Here is a 21,755-nt window from a genome sequence, read left to right as displayed (position 1 = left end):
TCCCTATAAATTCACTCACATGGACCACTTTCTCCACCATGTGCGGGGTTTTTGCACGCTCGTGCTTTTCTTTCTTTCTTGCCATTGGGGGTTTGGGTAGATGTGAAAATATTCAAAAGACAGATATTGCAGGAGGAATTTTTCCTATTACAATTTCCCATCCACATTCCCATTACACTCACATCCAATTCGCGAATGTGATTTTTACGACACCTCCGAGTGATGCTTTTTATTTGCAAATTCCTTTCCCCCGGAAGGAATCTCTGATAAATATTTCAAGAAATATCTTGCGCAGATACAATCTCAAGGGGATTCGCACGCGTAAAGAGAAAAATTGCATCAAATGTTGGCTTTTTTGAGTATTAAGTTTTTCCTTAGTCTTTAAAATCATGATTTTTGGTGAAAAAATTTTAGGTTTCCAAGGGTTCACAGGACATGTTCCGCAAAATGATTACCCCTTTAACGTTCAAAGTCAAAGATTTCTTAATTTGTGTAAAAAGACAAGTTAGAAAATCAAGAAAACACTAAAAAAAAAAAGGAAAAATAAGTACAGAGATTTTAAATTACGTGGTGGTGAGTTGTCAGAAATTAATCACTGATAGCTAGAGGTGTGTATTTTTGATTAATAGATATAATGATGAGCCGTTTAATGTTCCATCCTTTAGAGCAAATGCGTGAATGTTTCTTTTCAAACAAGTACGATAAGAATTAATTATATTTTTGATGTCGCAACTTTTGAGCTTTTTTTTTCTTTTTGATGAAGTACCTGCTCTATGCGTGGAAAATCCTAAACACGGCGCTTTGATTGCACGATAAAGTCACTGATTTAATTATTTGATTTTTTGACACACTGTCACACATTTCACACTCAATTTCATTCGATGGTGCAACACACCGGAGGGGAAATAAATACATATAGCAAAAATGGTGTGGGTCTTGTAAAAATTAATGATTCCAATGGAAAGTCTGCAAGTGAAATTGATGACAATGATAAATATCTCGCGTGGTTTATTTCATTTTTTTCAACCCAATATTTGTCACAGAGCCAAAGAGTTGGGATTCACGTGCGGTGGTGGAATGATTTTTTTTCCCGAGGTACGAATCGAAACTGCAAGTTATAGTCTTTTATGGTGTTGTTTGATTAGCTACCGAAAAAAATCATGTTGATAGTGCTACACACCACATATTTTCATTTGACAAACAGTGGCAATGTTTAATTTGGGTGGAATGGTGCGATAACCTCATATCAGATTTGAATCAGGCGCTTATGTGTGCCTCCATGACTTGTCGTCATCTACAAAATATTTCTTGTTATTTTTTCGTTGCTTCTTATGGTGCAAGAAAAGTAAGATATGGGGCCACTTTGAAAAGCCAACAATCTAAATGAGAGGAAGTGTGTGTTAGTCGAAAGCTAAATAGACAAAGAAGAGCCAATAAAAAGTGTTAGTAGACACTTTTTTGGGGTTTTTCCATCAAGTACTCGATTTTATCTTTCTTTTTTTTTAATTTTTATTGCTTAGATTTCCTTAGATTAAGAGATTAAAAGAAAATGTTTGGCGTTTTTGTAATTTTTTATATTATAATTCTTTAATTCTGCAAAAGCTTATTCTTCTGAATGTAACGAATATTTCACTTTCTGCGAAACAATTTTCTGGTTTCTCGTGTTCCGCATAACTGTTTTTAAAATTTTCCAGAATCTTTGAAGTTTTTTCTTTTGATTTAATGATTTTCTTATATTCCGGGAATATATTTTCAGATTCTTAATGTTCTGCGGATTATTTTTTTTGTGGTTTCTCGTGTTCATACGGAACAAATTTTGCAGAAACTTCATCCTCATCCTGAAAATCTTTACAAAAAAAAATCTACTCAACTCCTAAACTGCCTTCATTCACAAAAATAAATCCCTTATTGACTTGAAATGTAATGAGAAAACCACGAATTTCATTTTCCCGGGGAAAGCAATGGGAAAAGGGGAAAAGCCACATGAAATGAACATCAACCACCTAGCGGGGATCTGTTTTAATTTATGCTGATTCCATCCCCACAGACGTTGAAATAATCTGATGTGAAATACCTTGGGTGTGTAAGAGGGGGCACACAGAAAAAAATTGAAATGGTTTAAATTGCCCAAAATGGGCTATATCCTCATAACCATTACAAGCAGTTACTGGTTTTATGATCTGCCCGTGGAGATTGCGAGCGAGTAGTGTGATTTTGCATGGGGAGGTCTTGTCAAAATTATGCAAATCTGTCTGCTGATGTGATTTGGGGTGGATGCGGAATGGTTCTTGTTTTTTTCTCTGGCTCCGGCCACCTCCTCTACTCCCTATAGGGGCCATCCCGATGGGTCTTTTGCTCTGTTTTATGTGAGATTAAGTGTCGTAAAAGTTTTCAAGGTATTTTATTAGGCAAGAAAAATTTTATTCCTCATTCACACCCTCACAATAGGGGTGGATGGTTGTTTTTCTCTGCGTTCTTCTTCTTTAAACCAGAAAAAAGCTTGGGTGCTGTGAGTAAAAACAATACACACACTCCTCAATATCAGATTCACCATAAAAAGGCAATAGGAGAATGTTTTCCATCGAAATGACTTTTTCATGGAAATTCACATGAAAATCCTCTCATAGTTTCTTTTGGGGATGGCATAGCTGAGGGTATTTTGCTGCATGAAGAAACCTAGAGCGGGTATAGTGGGAGGAGAGCCTATATAGGGAAAAAAGGGCAATGAGCCGCAAGCACTTTGTAGGTCATTTCGAAGGCGTTGATCACCCAATTTGGCTCCACTGAAATGGCTCATCTTGAGGACAGACAACAGATTTAAATGGCATTGAATCCTGATTGTTGTCAGGATGAATTTCACAGTGTGTATAGAGGGCCCTACTACGAGGGTTGCCGACAGAGTCTCCCCATAAAGAGGACTTACTTTTGTATTTATATGCAGTATACTTTTATTTTTATAGTTCATGGATTTGCCTCTTCTACCCCAATGAGTTATTTGATTTTGACAAGAAAATTGCGAATTTTTGCATTGAAGTTTTAATAAATTTTCTCAATCAATTTGCAATTTTTTTATTGCTCAAATTGAAAATTGAATAATCAACAAAATTTATTTCATTTAAATTTGGATTTCATTTCGAAAAAAAAACATTTTTCTACATTTTAAACTATTCAAAGAGTTATTTTAATTTAAATCAAAGTATAAAAAAAATTTGAATTTTAATACAAAAAAATTAGAGAGAAAATTCAAAACTCTGTCGGGTTTTCCCTTGTTTTCCCAACAATAACCGTCAATTGTTCCCCATATATAACATCCCATACGCAATCACCAGATGAGAGAACACAAACTCCAAATTAATTACATTAAATATTAACTTTGGAAGACACAGGGGGATTTCGGGTTTGCCATGGGGACGGGGGGTGGGAAATGTTAATTAGTTGTCAGAAACGAAATTTCTGTATAGTTTTAACCACTGAAAATTCGCAGCCCTTAAACTGCGGCAGCATACCCGCAATTCATCGCTGCAGATATGCTAAAAGCTCTCGATTGATGGGTGGCTCATGAACAGGGGGAGGAGGGCAGCAAAACTTTGCAGATAAATCAACCAAGAGTGTAGGGGGTGGGTCACTCTATATGTGTTTGGATTTCAAATCGACGGGTAAACAAGAAAGTTCATCCAAAGTTCTCTGCAAGGACAATTGGGAAAGTTCATGTTTCCCCTATAAGAGTGGGGGTAAATGGTTTCAATACTACCTGTCGTAATGCTACCTATATATATATTTTTTTTTTGTTTTTCAAGAGAATCCCCATTAAATTCAATTATCACCAAAGCCCCATGTTTGACCATCATCAATTTGACAGTGAGAGCGATTTTAATTTCAACCACAATTTCAATTATGTGGCATCCATTGAATTTTTCGCGGGGCAAAAAAGGAGCTTATTGTTTTGTGTGTTTTTGTATTTGGTTATGCAAATATGCTTGCTCATTAATGCCAAACGGATAATGCTCAGCAAATGCGCTGAAAATTGATTGGTGATATCGATATGCCATTGAGTGTCATCTTCATTGATAAATTGCTGCAAACACAGCCCTGGATAAGTGTGGAAAAATATCCCAAAACTGCCAGTTTATTTTATGCGAATACAGCTGAATTATTATGTGCAAACACGTTCATGTGGCGGCACATGAGGTAAACAAATTAAAAATTAATTTAACACTGCGATAGCATTTTGGGTTTTGTTAAATGAAATTTTCGGGATTGGCAATCTGTTGGATCAAATAAAACTACACAGTGTTAGTTTTTCCAAGTTCCTAATGAAAATTTTGCTACATTGAAGGGTTGCTTGTTAGGGGTGGTTCTATCTTCCCACTCTGCCTCTCTCCCTCTTAAATCAAAATACATAAAAAGCATTAATTTTAATTGTTGAAAAACAGGTAGAAAAATCCATGAAAAGCTTTACAAGGTAATTTTCCCATAAAAGAGGGTATGAGGTGTTCAAAAAAAAAACTCCGCATGAAGCTAAACCACCAGAGCGATATTAATAATTTATTAACATAATGCCATTTTGTAATTAAATTGAAATTATGTACAAACAAAATCAACTCTGCGGTGGTTCTTTTGGCCAATTTTAATGCGTTTAATAAATGGTCGCATCGTACATCACGAATATGTTAATACATCACATCGTTATCAGCCGTAAAACAGACGAATTGTGTGAGCATCGAGTCGTGTGAACGCATAGATATTAGGTGATAACGTGCCCGAGTTGTTGTATGTATCAACAGCACCAAATATTTGATATTTCTTCCCCCTTTTGCCCCTCAAACATTGAGCCCAGGCTACACAGAGTAGCGCGTGTAGGTGGGGGGTCGAACCCGAAATAAATATGCATGCACAGAAAGCTCCCAACAAAAAGCTCCACACTACGGCCTCATAGCAGAAAGCCTCCCAAAATGAGAATATCCCCCGCATATAGAAAAATTATCCAATGTAAGCTACAAAATAGCTGAGGCATGGTACTCACATGGGCATCATATGTATATATATATACTACATACATACATATGTAGGTATATCAGAAAATGACCAAACGAAGCAATAAAAGCCTTTTATCAAAATCAGCAAAAATAATACGAGAGCCCCTCTAAATCTTCAGAAAGCTGAGCCGCTTAATTTGTCACTATTAAACTGTCGAGAAATGTTTGATTGTGTGTCTGACCTATTGGTGAGGGATTTCTTCAGCGTATACACCTCCTCCCTCATTTTCAGTGGCATAAATCTCCACGGATTTACGGTGTTGAGAGTGCGATTAAAATCGAGAATCAAGTGTTGGGTTATAATAAATATAAGCAGAATTTCTACACTGTGCATGGGCCTCTGGGATACTTTATTGGACACGAATTGTGAGACATTCAATGGCATAGCAGAGGCTTGATTAGAGGTGTGCTGGTGGAGATAAGACGATGACGTAGGAGACATTAATGCGCCTTAATCAATTGGAGATATTAGATAAGCGAGTCAATATCACGGCAATATCACAAGATTGAGACGTACGCACAAGTCTTAATTAACTAGGGCTGCGTATTTGCGACTTAAAGCCTTTAAATTTCATCAAATACCTATACTTCTTTTGTGTTAAAGCACATTTAAAGCCCCTTTAAAGTTTAATAATTTCACGAGTTTCTCAACTATTAATTAGAATCTGAATTTTAGTTTGAATAAAATTTAAATCTCAACCCTAAAAATAAAAAGTTCAACCTCCTCTCGAACCAATTTTTCCCAACACGCTTTTAGCCCGGGTGAGATTATCCAAATTCCATACAATTATCAATCCAGCCGGGCCTTCCGGGCATCAATTTCGCTCGCGCGGGCTTTCGCATCTAAGCACAAAAAATAAAGAATTCACGCGACCCTTGTTTATTTCTGTGCCCAATTGAATCTGCATCACTGCAATTTGCGCAACCAGGGCGGAGTAGCAATTTCCGGAAATACCTCCTTCCCAGCTAAAGGTGCAATTATCCAGGATTTATCGTCTATCACTCAATTTGAGGGGTGATTTTTTTCCTCTGCAAACTTCCCGGCATCCTTAAAAAAATGACTCGCAAGACAATGCGTGAGGCGTTCCTGGCATCGTGTAAGAGCTAAAGTCACCCCGAAGGCCTCTTCCGTTGTCCATCATGTGCTCCTCTCGTGCAACAACCAGTCATGGATGCCTTGCCTAATGATGGGCCACGGTGGTGTATTTTCGGAGATGAGGTGCGTGTTTGGGCGGTGCAATGACTACATACAGGGTGGAACACACGTGTGAGGTCCCTGTGACAAACATATCTTCGAGATTGTGATTAGCATTGGACATGTTTCCGTACCCACCCATCTATCGATTTGACATTCGATCCCTATTATGGTCTACAAGTTGCAGGTATAATTGAGACAACACCATGGGAATCGCCTTTTCGGCCACTATGCAACTTTGTCACGGTAATTGAAATCCTTTTGCATGTCCCCCAAGATTCGAAGGGGGTGATGCGGGGGTGTTGGGGAGGATGATTCGAGAGTGAGGTATGGATAATTTGAGGTCAGTGGTGGTTGTTAATTTCCAGAGAGTGGGTGTCTTGTGTTACGTGGGCTTATTCATGGGATATCTAATGAAGCATAAATTGATTTTCACAGATCTTGTTAGGGCGGGCTATGAGCTCAGAGCTTTGTAGTGAAGCTTTCAGTGAAAATTTCAGGAGTTGCATAAATTTCTTATATAAAATTTATTAATTTTCACTTTAATGAATAAATGGCTATTTTTTCTAAGAAAAAGAATTAATTATTTAAAATTCTTCAAGAATATTTTTTAAATTTCATTGAATTTGGGTAAAAAATTATCTACTTAATATTTTCTAAAGTTTTTTCGAGAGTTTATGAAGAAGAAAATTCATCAAAAATTTTCCAAACTTCAAAACTTTTTACTTAACAATTCAGAAATATTTCAAAGCTTTTCAAGAAACTTTTCATCCCTCATTCCATCAACCCCCCTTATATGTGCACAGTGCATGTCTGAAGATCGTCATGAGACTTCCTCTCTAGACATGTACAGCATAATAAATGCTGAGACAAATGAAATTAAATTGTGAATTTTCATTGAGATTTTCACTGGCAGTGAGGAACTCTTTTGCCTAATCGCAGCTATATATGCAGAATTGCTTCGTTCCTGGCATCCACCCCCATTCAAAGGCACCCCCTTGCGTGTCAATTCTCGCAGTATCTATGTACGTATATATTGGAATAATGAGGGAGTGACTTCGCGTGACACTTTTCGAACGTGTCAGAGTTGGTGGGGCTCAAGTGATGACTTGGCACAATGCACAAAGTCAGCATTTCCCTCAGATCCCTCTGCCAGAGGATATTTTTCAGTGTGTATACGAGAGAAGCTATCAGATGCGATAGACAGTCGGTCTGTGTCCGGCAATCCGGAGTCAGCGGAAAATTTCTGCAAAACAAAAAGCCCTAAATCATTCCCAGGCATCCACGCCAAAATTTTGGTTGACTCGAACCATCCTATGCCGGATGTGGTTCAGCGGTGTCCTCGGTGCGAAGGATGACCACACTGTACCCAAATGGGACGGGGGGTTGGGATGAGGGGTGTTTGTTGAAGTTTGGCAAAGAGCAAAATTGTAAACAATTTGCACTTTGTTGTAATTTTGGCTCGTCACCCCGGAAGATTGGGTCATTTTCCGGAAAACCCCCAGACGGGGGTTGCAAAAAAGTTGTGACTGCGACGCATGTAACTGTCAATTATTTGCCCTATCATCACCAGTTTCCTCTTCCAGTGCAGAAGAAGAAATGTATATGTATGGGAGAAAAAAGTCGTCGGCCAGAGATTGAAGGCACCTCCTTTGGCACGGCGAGGGTTGAAAGCTTCCTTCCGAGTCATTTTTCATCCCCCACCCACCACGTACAGGACCTTTACTTCCACGGAGTTTATTTAGATGTACCATCGATGTTAATAATTTATTCACTCTTCGCAGTTATTGCAATGATTATTGGCTGGGTGAGGGAGTCCGTGTGACCAAGAGATAAATGGCCCTCGTGGGGAATTCATTAAAGTACGATAAAGCGATCGCTGGGTGGGCCCATTTCACTTTTTTCACCACCCGCACTGGAGAACATTTTCGCCTCTCAACTTTTTCCTTATCAGATAATGAGGTTTTCTTTCCCAAACCTCGCGTACACCTCCCGCGCTATGGGTGGAAAAAGCTCGCCCACTGGGTGGGCGGGAGGCGTTTTAATTTAATGGCTTTATAAAGAGGTTGTCTATCATTATCAGTGCAAACCCACACCCATCTAATACCGCACGAGTCTCCGCGTGTAGTTTATTTACTTGCGAGTGTGTATTTTTATCTCGGGTGGAAGATCAAGCGGAAAATAGCGAAACGACAGCGGTGGAGCTTTAATAATCCCCAGGGAGATTGTGGAAAATTCGACGAATGGCGTGCAACCGTCTTTCCCCACATATATGAGCTTAGGATGGGGGTGGCGACGCCAAAGAAAAACCACGAGTGGGTTGCGAATGCCACACAATACAATTACCTAGATTGCTTTTCTTTCCTGTACGCCGCCATCCACCAGAGACTTCTCAAGCCACTCCCGGGGGGCTTCGACCTAACCCAAGGGGCTGAAAATTCCACAAATTTCTCACACAAGCCCAAGAACTTTAAAGAATAAAACTCTTGGGAAAATCTTTTAATCAATTACAATTTAAATAAAAAATTCATTAGAGAAATTAAATATCTTTTAGGAAAAACTTAAAGTATTTAAAAAAAAAAATTAAAGTTTCTCAACCCCTTTAGTTTCATTCATCGTCCTTTCTCAACCAAAAGTCCCAGAATGTTATAAAAATGACAGATATATTAATATCTCGCTGCTCCAAAAATCTCATCTCTGGAGCGCGGTAAACCCATGAAAAGAGGGGAGAACCACTCTAAGAAAAAAAGTACTTCCAGAAATACTTTCACATCGGATCAAATTTCGGGCACATTTGAGAGACAATTGCGCCATTGAGAGTCTGGCTGGTACACATACATAACTTCCGGCAGATGTGGGTGTATGAATTCTCTTTTTTTTTCATCATCACCATCAACCCCTTCCCGCGTGCGTGACACTGGGAAACAAAAAAAAATTAAACCACATGCTAAACATGTCAATCAAAAGTCGTCCCCTGACTCGCGCCCAAGAAAACACTTCATAAAAATACATCATCTCGGAAATGCTGATGATTTCGTTGTTGTGTTTTCGGCGCGGAAGAAAGGGGCACACGCAACCAGATGAGGATTTATTGAAAGTGATTCTAGCGGAAGGGGTTTATGTGGTTCCTTGACGGATTGCAATGTGAAAAAAAATGCGCCAAAGATGCTGGCACGTGGCTGATTGAGCTACGAGAGTGACGGTTGGCATTGTTAACCCTTTCAAGTACACTCGTCCAACACACGCGAGTCCCTCAATTACCATCCCCCTGTCGCTATTGCAATTTACTTCGTCGTGCACACATTTTTTGTATTATTTGCACCACTTGTACATTGTAGAGCAATTATTAGATTTTGTCATGTTGAATTAACGTTCGTTTCTTTTCATTGCAGCATCCGTACCCATCGGAAGACCAGAAAAAACAATTAGCGCAAGATACAGGGCTCACAATACTGCAAGTTAATAATTGGTAAGTGATCATGCTTCACTACTGATGAATATTATTCTCCGCGGTTGCTTTGAAAGTTCCTGGTGTTGTGTAAAAGCACAACTTTAACTATATATTGTTTCACAAAAGCTCAGGATTTGAAGAAATAAAAATCTAAGGGAAATTGGTTCGAAAGATACGCAAAAATTGAAAATTAAACTCGAGAAAATTAATAAAAATCATTAAAAGTGAAAAAAGAAAGTTTAAGTTCATTAAAGCTCTTTGAGGGATCTATAAAAAATCTTTTTAGGAAAAATTGCATACATTAAAAATAATATGTAGCTTGAATTTTTCCCAGTAGGTATTGTTTCACAAAAGCTCAGGATTTTAAATAGCGAAAATCTGAAAGAAAAATGAGAGAACATTAAAGAAAATTATCATAAAGAAATCACTGCTGAAATTAAAAAAAAAAAGTCAAAGTTCATTAAAAACTTTATTAAAGATCGTTAAAAAAAATCTTTTAATGAAAAATAGCATAAATTAAAGCTTTTCAAACTCTCCAACGACCATTTCAATAAATTCTAGAGCATTGTGTAAAAGAAAATGAATAATTCAGAAGAAAAAGAAAAAAAAAACACAAAAACCATCAGACAGCACCAAGAACTTCCCGAGCAACCTTTACCTCATAAAGTGCAAAGACCATCTCCCATGTATGGCAAAGAGTGATAAATGATGAATTTGAGAGTGTTTCCAATATATATGGAAGGCAATTGTCCACTGCCCACCCACATTGTGACCGCGAAATTCACGATCTCCCCTATGAGATTCCCCGGTGCATGTCTCATTCGTTTTATCTCCATGGCACTGTAAAAGAGAGACTTGCATCATTTTTCATCAGTCGAACCATCCATTTGTGCAGCATCCAATAAAATATCTCAGCCATGGTGACAATTTTCCATCGTCCTCCACCTCAGACCGTGTTCTTTGTTAACTCCGTGGGGACTATTTATGGCACAAAGGGGGAAGAGGGAGTCCGGGGGGAGCTCTGTTCTGTATACGGCAAGGGACGAGGAGTTGTTTAGTGTGAATAACAAGAACCAAAGTTGTACACAAAAAAAGAGAGAATCATCGGCCAACGACACCCATATAAACTCGTTTGATTTGTGCATCAAAGAGCAATTTACTCTGTGGCAATTTTGTATGGTGCATAGGAGAGAGTTATTGGCATATTTCGCACATATGATTCTGAGGGTGAATTCCTCGCGATCCACTCACTTGCCAGCCATGAAATACGAACTGTCACCTCTGCCAGCCAATTTAAATATAACCACGTGAAATATGGCATCGTTAAGGCACCGTGGGCAAAGGGAATGGGGGACGCTATGTGTGAGGATACACGAGAGACGGGGGTAGCCCCGAAGAACCATCGACGGATCCCAGTTGGAGATCAACGTGGCGCTAACGAGGCGCACACATATCGATGAGATTCCTCAATTTTCGCGATAACACGCGCTGCGTGTGGGATTTTTTTCCATCTCTTGTCAATATCAGAATGTAGAACTATTTCCAATCTATTGGATTTTATTGATTTTGAGTTAGAAGAATATGATAGGCAGTTAGGTGATTTTATTCTGTTGTGAAAATTTTATTGTTTTTGACCTCAATTTTCATGGGAATGAAAATTCTTATGATGCTGAAAAATAAATTGAAAGTATCTTAATATTAATCTAAGTCTTCATAATCTTAATGGCTTTCATCAGACTTGTAGTTTACTCAAAACTTGGCTTCAAAAATATTTTTATGCTTTGTAAAAATTTAGAAATATTTAAATTAAATTCTTTCCGTAAAATCATAAGAATTAAATTTACAAAAAAAAAAGAAAAATCGCAGAACAAAAAGTCAAAGATTATAAAGAAAATATGTACCTCAAAGAAAATACAAGAGTTAATGCAAGATAATCAAGTGTTGGAGAGTGCATAAATTCATCGGGAAAGGTATTAAGTGCAATGCATTGTTTGCAGTGCATAAATTACCACCCCCAAAATGACTTCACGAATCTTAAATGTCCCCACACAGAGAGCTCTCTTGGTGTTTGTTGCATTTGTAGGAGCGCAGAAGGAAGGCTAAATTGTGGAGTTTCCTTTGCAAATTTGTTGTCCTCTAGCTGTCACGGTGATTTGTTGATTCACACCAAGTGTGGCATCACAAGAGCCTTCGCTCCTCCGGGGCAGCCCTTATTAGGTGACCGTGCAAGTATAAATTTGGCCTTTCGGAGGCGTTGGCAGGTGTCGTGTGACATTTGTTCAACCCAAACGACTCTCAACCATTTTCGAGATTTATGGTAAATTCATAGACTCCATCTCGCAACCACGAGTGGAAACCGCAGCCTCGCAAGCCTTGCAAGAAAATTTATATATCCCCCACATCTGTGGGTGGGGGTGGGAAAGGGAATTTTTGTGCACATGTGATGCAAGCCAAACACGATATTAATGTGCCTTCTCTCGCATATCCTTTCTGCGAAAACAAGCAAATAGTCATTTAATCCTTTTCTCCCACAGGAGAACACGATGTGTTGTGCATGAGCCCTCTTTGATAGCGATGGGGTTGCAACCCTTTCGGTTATTTTTCCCAAAACATCCACATGATATATTACACAGCCGGGGTTATTATGAACAAATCTTCCAATTGCCCAAAGATATCCCCGTATGGCGTCTCTGTGAGTTTTCTCCATCGCCCACAGTCACGCGTGTGATTTCCAAAACTCACAATGAGTATGTAGGGGGGTGGAGGTTGAAATGGATTCTCGAGTGGCAAGATTAAATTACTAATACGATTGGGAATTTGTTTTGTTGTCGAATCACCCTAACATCGCGAATTGGAATTGAATTCATTTCGCTTCCCCTATTGTGTGGGTGTCGGAGGCATTCCATAAGACGACTATTTAGCTAATAGCACGACATTGATGCCTTTTGTCTTGGACCACGCGATGTAATGGAAAAAGTGCATTCAGCACCCCATCTATCAAATTCATCGTCATACAAAACATGGTTTGTGGGAGACTTGGGGGTGGAGGTATAAGGGAGAAAAGAGCTTGCTATATGCTGATATAATTCCCGAAATGGGAGAACTGATTGATTAATCGTGGCAATTACTGATCAACTTCAACTGCCTAATTAGATTTTCATCTCGTAACATTGGTGTTCACTTTGGGAATGGAATCTCCTAGTAAAGGGGCCCTACAAATTAAAGCTTCCCAGACTGGGAAATACAAAAGAAAATTCAGTGGAAGAAAATTAATTTTTATGCTCAATATCATTTAGTTTATGTTTCCTTCTAAATTTATTTCTAAAGCTTAAATTAATCTTACATTTTTATTTTATTTTAAAAATCCATTTAACAGTTTTATAGATTTAAAAAATAATTTAAAAAAGAACTTGTGGAAAATTCCAAAATTTCCTTTGCGTTCTAATTTCAATTCTAGAATAATTTATTCATCCTATAGAAAACAACCCCTATATGGCAACCCCTTCATATAATTACATAATTTCCAAACGTAATTATCCCCGTAAGAGTCTTTTTTGTTAATTTAGCTGCACGACGACTCCATCAATGCATATGTGGAAAAGATGGAAATCCTACCCCAAATTCACACTCCCCCTAAATTGAGAAATAAAAACACATATAGTTGAGATGGAAATTCACTCTGTGTATGTACCCTGAGTTTTCCCATCCAGATGGGAATTTAAATAGTTGATCGTAATTTTTGGCCTCATAATCCGTATGTGTTGCAGACACACCATGCAAAAGGTTAATTGCAGAAGGCATTTAGGGAGATTTTTCGACGGGGTGTGCTACTGAAATTATTTGCAACTTGTGCAAAATTTCCCATGTAAATTGTACGTACAACATGTGCACCAGTACCCAAAAAGATGGTGTGAATGTGGAGGATTTTCTCGGTGAATTTATTTTTTGGGAATAATTTTTCTTAAAGTTAAAGAAGAAAAAAACTCTCTGCATAAAGTCTTTTATGCGAGAGAGGATATTTTTGTATACGTACTTAGCTCCTTAAGAAAGAAAACCATGCCCGGGTGGGGAAGGGAGGAAGAAATTGAGGGAAAACTCGAGACATTTCACACGAAGGGAAAAACGAGGAGTTTGTGAGGAGAACCAGACATTTTCCTAATTAATTAGAAGTTATTTAATGCAATATCCAGAAAATAAATGAGATAAAATCCAACTTTGAGGGAAATCCACCCTCCTCCGAAGAGAAAATTAGAATGTAGTGTACTTGGGGCTTCTTTTTTGCCTTTTTCTCTTTCGAAATTCAGGCCCGCGTGGATTGCATTAAATGGCTCTGTGGCTCTCCAAATAGCAACACAACAATTCCCTTTCCCTCCTCAAGAATAAAGAAATTCTCCTGAGGAGAAAAAAAGTTGTGGAGAAGAAATAAATATTAATTAAAGTGGGATTGAGGGTTGATGGTTTGCTTTTCCACAATCCTCACCCACCCCCCGCACACACACACAGCTTGGGAATGTCTGAAAGCTTTCAGTGAAAATCTTAAGATTGCATTTACGATTATTTGAGCTTTCGTGGCAAAATTGAGAATAACACGTTCCCTTTGAAAAGCCCCTCTCTTACCGAATTTTCATGATATTTTCCGGCTTTTTTCCATCCCCAACTCTCCCTCTCTCTGCTAAACAGACCATTACTCCACACAGGTCTTTCTTCGCACACAAAACTCTCGGAACAGTTTTGTGGAAAATTCTCATCATCTTCATTGCGATTATTGTTGGGAAAAATAAGGGGTATAGCAAAAATTACTTAAAAAAATAAAATTGCCACTGTCTCCCCCATCGCGCTTTCAATTTTTTTTTGCAGCTGGGGATTTTCCGAGGGTGCTGTATAGAGAGGAAAAATTCAATCTTGTATATGATATACAACAAGAATAAGGGGGGAGTTTTTCCCGCAACACTCCGGGGGTTGAAAATAGACCCCGAAAAAAAAGGGAAAAAAGGTACAATTTTCAGTTTTAGCTGATAAGGACTCAATCCCCGAGCCACTTTGTCTCACTCCCTGAGGACTTCACCATTGCGTCCCCAACCCTCGGCACAAACCCAAAGAGCTCCGTCATTTATCATCCCCCTGTACGTGCATTTTTGTCTCTCTCCTCCCATATAATTCAAATGATTTCGATTATGTGCTGGCTCCGGGACACTTTCCTGCTTGGATGGTGCAAAAGGGGACAAAAAAGGTAATTTTTCGCGATGGATTCTTCCATCTTCAATTGGAGTCTGGATATCCCCGCCTCTGGGGTTCCAGGAGAACTCCTATATTGGTTTGAAAAAAAAAAAGGTCTAGCTGGATAAAAAAAGCCTGGGAGGTTGATGATGATTCAAAGAATGGATAAGAGAAAGTAGTTAATTTCCTCTTCTTTCTCGCCATTTTCACGCCACAATTGAGAGAAGTTGCCATGAGGGTGTGAGAGTTTTGTAGATTTTCAATTTAAACCCACACCACCCAAACAATATAGTCAAGATTATTTTATTTGATTGGAAAAACGATTTTAACCTTAAATTCTTTTTAAACATTTTTTTGCAAAGAAATAAATTTAAATAAATAGCCAATGCCAATCAATGTCAAATTCTTTCTCGCAAATAGGATAAATAAATAATTATTTTAGTGAAAATTCACTCCAAATTCGCAATTTTATGGAAAACTTATATGGATTGATAGCAATTGAAAATATATAATTTTCCCACAGAATTTTCTGCCAAATTTCCAAAATAGGAGCACACTCAACAAAATTGCCAAAAAAGATTACACAAAATTCCCAATCAATTGCCCCAAAAGCATCCTCCTCCCCACACAAGCTGACCAAAAAAAAATGGAAAAAAAATCAATGGCAAATTTATTCCCATGTTGATCTCGTTAGGAGATTCTGGTCAGAGGGCAAAGAAATTTCTCTCTTCGTCCATTCGCATGATTATTTTGTCTTTATGATGTGGTTCTGATGGTGACACTGTGAATCAATAAATGGCGTCTCGACGTCGTAAATTTCACCGAAAAACGATAACAAAATTCTCCATTTCTTTTTTGCCACAAAATCGACCTCTTTCGCCCAACGAGAAAAATATTTTGTGTCCTTATTTTGTCCTTTTGATTTGAGATGGGGTGTAGTGTGGGTGGTGTGTGGCATTTGGCGTGTGAAGAGGGTATATGGCACGAGCTTTTTCGGGGAGATATTGCAGATGAAGGATTCGCTGGAAATATCCATAAAATCGAAATAGAATTAATTCAGCGTCTTTTTTTTGCATATTTTCGCCTTTTCTTGCAAAGAAATAATTCTTTGTGTGGGAGTTGTTGGGAATTATTTAGAAGCTTCCAGATAAATATTCATAATTGTCTCAAAAGCTATATAGAGGAGTCGTCTTGCTCGGAATTGGGGACTGTGTGTATCCGGAAAAGCAATTAAGTAAATGGCATCTCAGAGATATTATCCTTAATGGATATGCCAATTTTCCACAATATGACATAATTGTTTTGTCGCCGCCATTTGGAGCATTTCAATTTTGATTTCATTCCGGAGTTTGAGAGGGTGGTTGGCTCTCTTAAATCCACCCCATCCCACGCTTTCTATATACCTCAGGAGACTTGCTCTGTGGAACTGTTTGAAAGATTGATGAAATTGCTCTTTCACCCTTTTCTGCATTTTTCAAACCACACACACACCTTCATTCAATATTAATGATCTCATGGATGTGGGATTTTGTCCTTAATACAACCTCCTGCAAATCATCTAACACTTCCTTTAAAAAAAAATTCATACTTTTGATGCATTCATGAAGAATTCATGGAGATTTTTCCAGATGCTCGTTGACATCCACAAAAGGGAAAACCACGTGCCTCATAGAGAATTCCACCGCGAATATCTTGCATGCAATTCAATCATTCTCTTTCCCAGCAACAACCCTTAAATTCAAAGTACAGAAGCTTTTTATTTATTCAACGAGAATTTTTCTCACTGAAAATTTTCATTGATTTTCAAGGTTTTTGTTTTCAATTTTCTTGCTTTTTTTTTTCCTTTTTGTCGTTGAGCCCCTTCCCTTGAAGAAAAAAAAGAGGCATTATACAGTGAAAGTTGTCAAGGGACCGACGACTAAATTGAAATAAAACATTTCCTCTAACGCCAGCACCATCTGAGACCACTCGGTATGTTTTTCACGCAGAGAATGAGGAATTCATAACACAAAATACAAAGCAATGCTGCACGGCATCATCATCCCTTAAGTATTTCGTCCTAGAGTACTCTAAATGCACAGGGTGCCTTGAAAAGGGTTTGCTTAGCTTTGTATTAGAATTTATTGAAACAAAAAGAATTTTAGAAATTTAGAAAAAATCATTTTTAATGTTCTCCTTCATCAGGTCTTCGAAAAAATTGGAAAAAATAAATTAAATATTTCCAATAAAACTTTGAAAATATTTTTTTCTGACTCTAACAGATTATTTAAAACAAAAAAAAAGAGTTTTTATTAAAGAAAATTGTCAATAAAATTACCAATTCAAGAAAAATTCGCACAACACCCTGTAGGTAGGAAACCATCCCCCGCGTCCACACAAAGCAAATACTACAAATGTCGAGTCCCGAAAGCAGGAAATGGGGAGCTAAATTTGTAAAATGACACAGTTGGTACGGTGTCGAGACATTTCTCTTTTTCTCCCTCGTTTGAGGGTGGAAAACCCCCTCGAGGGAAATATTTGGTATTATATACTAAACTCACCAGTAAGAGAGAGAGAGTCCAAATGAGTCCCAAATAGTTAGCCCCCAAGGTGACTTTCACATTTTGCAAGAGTCCATTTTCTTTGCAATCCTCAAAAAGAGAGAGAAGGGGACTATTGCTGTAATCAGCTGAATTGATATTGAATGATGGTACTCTGGAGTTTCTTGGAATTCCACCACAGCTCATGCTGCTGAAGTGCCCCAAGTCAGACAAATGCAGTGGAATTAAATCTGTGACCCCGTGTCTGTGCGGCAATCGTGGTGAATTATTTACAATGCTGCAGAAAGAGCCCCAATCTACGGAGAGTTATTTAACATAAATAACAATTTATAGAGACTGATTTTAATGACTTTAATTAATATGCCTCGATACACTAATTGCCACTCTCACAGGGCTCCCATTGCCGGCCTTACACGATACTCGTATGCCCAGCCAATTGGCCGTATGCGCGCCCGTTCGTCAATGCGTGTGTCCGGGAGTGTCACCATCAGAGAGTTAGTTGTACGAGAGACCTCCCTGGCGCATCCCACCTGCCGCCGCACCCGTGTACCGACCCCAACTAATGGGAAATTGCAATCAAGAGGCAAAGATGGAGTGACTGAGTACCAATAGAGCCATTAGCGTGCCAGGGCAATGGGGCTGTTGTGCCAAATGTGATACACTAAAAGAGCATAAATGTGAATTATATCGAGATAAATTTTCAACATATGGATATTTATGCCAAATGCTCTCTCCTGGCACTAAACATAAATTCACCAGGCGTCTCCATCATAGAGAGAAAGCTCCAAGGCAACTTACGCGCGGGGCATGGGGAGGGAAAGGCTGCTTTTGAGAGGAGCTTTCATTGCAACATCCCTATTGATCGTAAATAACAGATTATGGGGTTTTCAATCAATGATTCCCCTCTGGGTGGGATTTAAAGGGCCATAAGGATTTTCAGGGACACTCTGTGGGAAAGAATTTTGAGTCATTCGTAAAAAGGATCACGTAGAAAATTTTGCCATGGCTGTAAATTCACTTCAAAAATTAAATCCTGCCTCTGATGCAGGGGAATGTTGTTCATTCGTAAGGATGAAATAGCTACAATGTGCTGTAAATAAATTTTAAAACAGTCTGCAAAATATTGAATCAAGATGAGAAGCGTAACCCAAGTAGAATTTAGAGAAGTTTCGTTAGTTTAGCAAAATATTTTGAATTCTATTCGTAACGTAACAATTTTCCCGCTTTGTGCGGAATTTTCCAAGCAAAGAATACTCAAAAAAAAAAAGAAATATATAACCAAGAGCACAAGGAAGTAAATATCTCAAGTAATCCACACTATCATCAGTTGATATTAATTTACATGGAACCATATGCCGGAGGAGCCCTTTCGTGGTTCTCCCCACAAATGGCATCTAATCCTTCATATCCCTTTGTTGTCCTTTCGTGAGCTTTTCTTGGCAATTGCTCTTCGTGTGCTCGAGAAGTTCACACGTGATGGGATGGAAAAATTATCTCCTCGAATGTTTCAAGCATATATGTGATCCCAAAGGATTCATTTCCCAGCTATATATAGAGAAAAAGAAAATGCTGCAAAAGATCCGGAAAAACACATGGAGGATTCCCATAAAAGGGCTCCTTCCGAGTATTCCATGGTGGATCATGGAAAGAATTATGGCCTTCATCGGAAGAAATCCTCAAATTCCTCATATTATCCACACTTTTAGCCCCCCAAAAACATTTTCCTCCCAATCGCACGAAATGGTAAAATAAAATTCTTTTTCTCTTTCTCTTTTCAGGTAAGTCGCTCTTCTAGCACTATTTTCGCATGACCTCCAAAAAGAGATGATTCTTGAATGAAAAAATTCCTTCCACGGGTGAGTGAAGAATTTCCACACACGAAGATTTCCACATAAGAAATGCAAGTATAGTGAGAAAGAAAACTCCACTTTTTCCGGTGGAACACATGATGTGGATCCGATGGGAAAATTCCAAACTGCTATTGACACCAAATAGCGATGACGTTTCATAAAGTTTTGTTCACACAGCAAAAATGCGAGGAAAAAAGGGGAGAAAAATTGGGTGGGTGAAAAATGCTACGTCATTACACCCATTGATAAATACCACGGGGTGAAAAGAGGGTGAAATGTTTTCCATATTGCGCTGAGAAATGAAAAATTTTCCCCTTTTGCTTTATGGCGCCAAAATATTAAATAACTACTTTTGTCCCATGAATTATCTAAAAGTTAAGCGATTTATACGCTCTGGCAGAGGTTAAAGTGGGTGTTTAAAAAAATCCCAATAGTTTTGCTAGAGAAATATCACTGTAAATGGCACACGCAACCAATTTTTCTAACCGCAAATTGTGATTGTTTTCGAATTAGGGCAATTTTCCTTTTAATACTGGCGCGTATGTATACAGTTGATATAGAAAAATGCTATGAAATTGCGGTGCACTGATAGAAAAAGAAGGATTTTATAATGAAAATATTAAAATATTTTTAATGCCTCAATTAAAATTTATTAAAAAATATTCCATTTTTGTTAAAATGAAACTTTCTTTAAGAAAATGTTTATTTTGTTTGACATTAAAATTGATATAATTAAAAAATTTCATAACTTGATATCACAAAAAAGGAAAGAACTATTTTTTTTTACATTTGCAAAATTTATGACAGTGACAGTAGGTCCTTTTGACATCACTTACATCTGTCAAAGGAAAAAGAAGACCACCAAAGCAAAAACTCATTTTTTATCTCACAAAAGTAATTCTATCGAAAGTATTTTTGCATTAAATGGCTTTCTCTTTTATTTTGCCAAAATACAAATTCGATTCACTCACAGAGTATTATTTTGAGGCCTTTTTGTGCCAGGAAAATCCCACCGCATCCCTTTTGCTAGGAGATTATCATGAAAATTATTTTCCACCAAAATTCAATGATATTCAATTAACTTTAGAGCCCATACACGGTGGTTGTGGTGGTGGTTATAAAATATTTTATTTTCGCATAATTATGTCGAACAGAATTTTCAGCAAATGTTTGATTTATCGCGCTATCTCAACATTATATCGCAACTGCCACAGAAAATTTTGTGTGCATGTAAACAGAAAATTTTGCAAAATTCACACAAGTGTGAATAAACAAAATTCTAATTTATAAATTTTAAACCGCCGCCCCTGCCCCCCTCTATACTGCACATAACAAAATTTGTATTGTAGTTCATGCGAATTAACTTTTGATATAGGGCGATTCATTAGTTCAAATCCCAGAATGAGATTTCACCATAATTCAAATAACTATTGGGCATGATACAATTTTGGGTGTACTGTACGCCCCCGCAAACCCCTAATTCGTTGTGATGTTTATTGCAAAATTGCCGTATTTATATGCAATTATTTGTTCTCAAAACATTTTGAAAACAATATCAACAGCAATTCACTACTCTTCGGGCTTTTATGTACATACTACACTTTATTTCTGCGGGGTATTTTATCGTATTTGAATGTTACAGAATTTACTGGGAGGGGGTTGGTTTGGTTTGATTTTGTTGCACGCGGATAGGGGGACACACACACCCCGCAATATAAATCACGCGATTTTGAAATTGCTTATTAAAATTTTGATGTGCGGTTTTCATATCACAAAACACCACTCAATTGCACTTAATTCAACTCACACAAATTTTATCCTTTTTGCACTCAACAGCAATATCAGTTTGTACGCCTAATTTATTTATTTGTACTGAATTATCTCAAATTTTGCCACTACAAATGCAACCCCGCAACCCCTCGTGGCCAGAACTATTCCAAATGTTTTTTTTTGTGTACTGACTTCACCCACGCAATTCGTGTCTTTGGTGGAGTAAAAGAAAGAAAGGGTTTACTTTACCAAATATGAGAAAACTCACCTGTCTGTGCGTGCAAGGCAACAACTTTTACCGCGTGCAGAAACACCTTGAGGTGAAATTTTGTACCTTTTTTCGTTTTTATTTTTATCAATTCTCAACGAATTCTGTCTTTTCTCTTTCCACAATTTCTTCACCTGAATGTGTATACATAATTCTCAGTGGAGCGAAAATTGATAAATTCAGCTGATATGCTAGCAAGCTTCTGCATCTGGCACTCAAATTGACTCCACTTTTTTGAATTTATTGCATCCTAAATGGTATATTCTTCTCCAAGACATTTATTTCCAATAAAATGGATTAAAAGAAATATCCAGGGATATTTTATGAAATATTTATTGGTGTTTTGTGGATTAAAAAAATTGATCAAAAGTCTGGATAAATTTTAATTCGAATTTACGCAATGAAAACAAATCTAGAATTTATATCCA

At 37.8% G+C, this 21,755-nt stretch overlaps 1 protein-coding gene across 1 annotated transcript in view; it reads left to right on the top strand.

Moving 5' to 3' along the window:
* Positions 1-21,755, top strand: part of LOC129790677 (homeobox protein homothorax-like) — a 135,076-nt gene that overhangs the window by 71,325 nt on the left and 41,996 nt on the right. Inside the window, exon 6 of the mRNA XM_055828377.1 lies at positions 9,624-9,700. Coding sequence (XP_055684352.1) covers positions 9,624-9,700 — 77 coding nt within the window. The remainder of the gene's footprint in view (positions 1-9,623; positions 9,701-21,755) is intronic.

This window comes from Lutzomyia longipalpis, chromosome 1, assembly GCF_024334085.1.
Source record: "Lutzomyia longipalpis isolate SR_M1_2022 chromosome 1, ASM2433408v1".
Lineage (NCBI taxonomy): Eukaryota > Metazoa > Arthropoda > Insecta > Diptera > Psychodidae > Lutzomyia > Lutzomyia longipalpis.
This window is presented reverse-complemented; position numbering and strand designations above follow the sequence as displayed.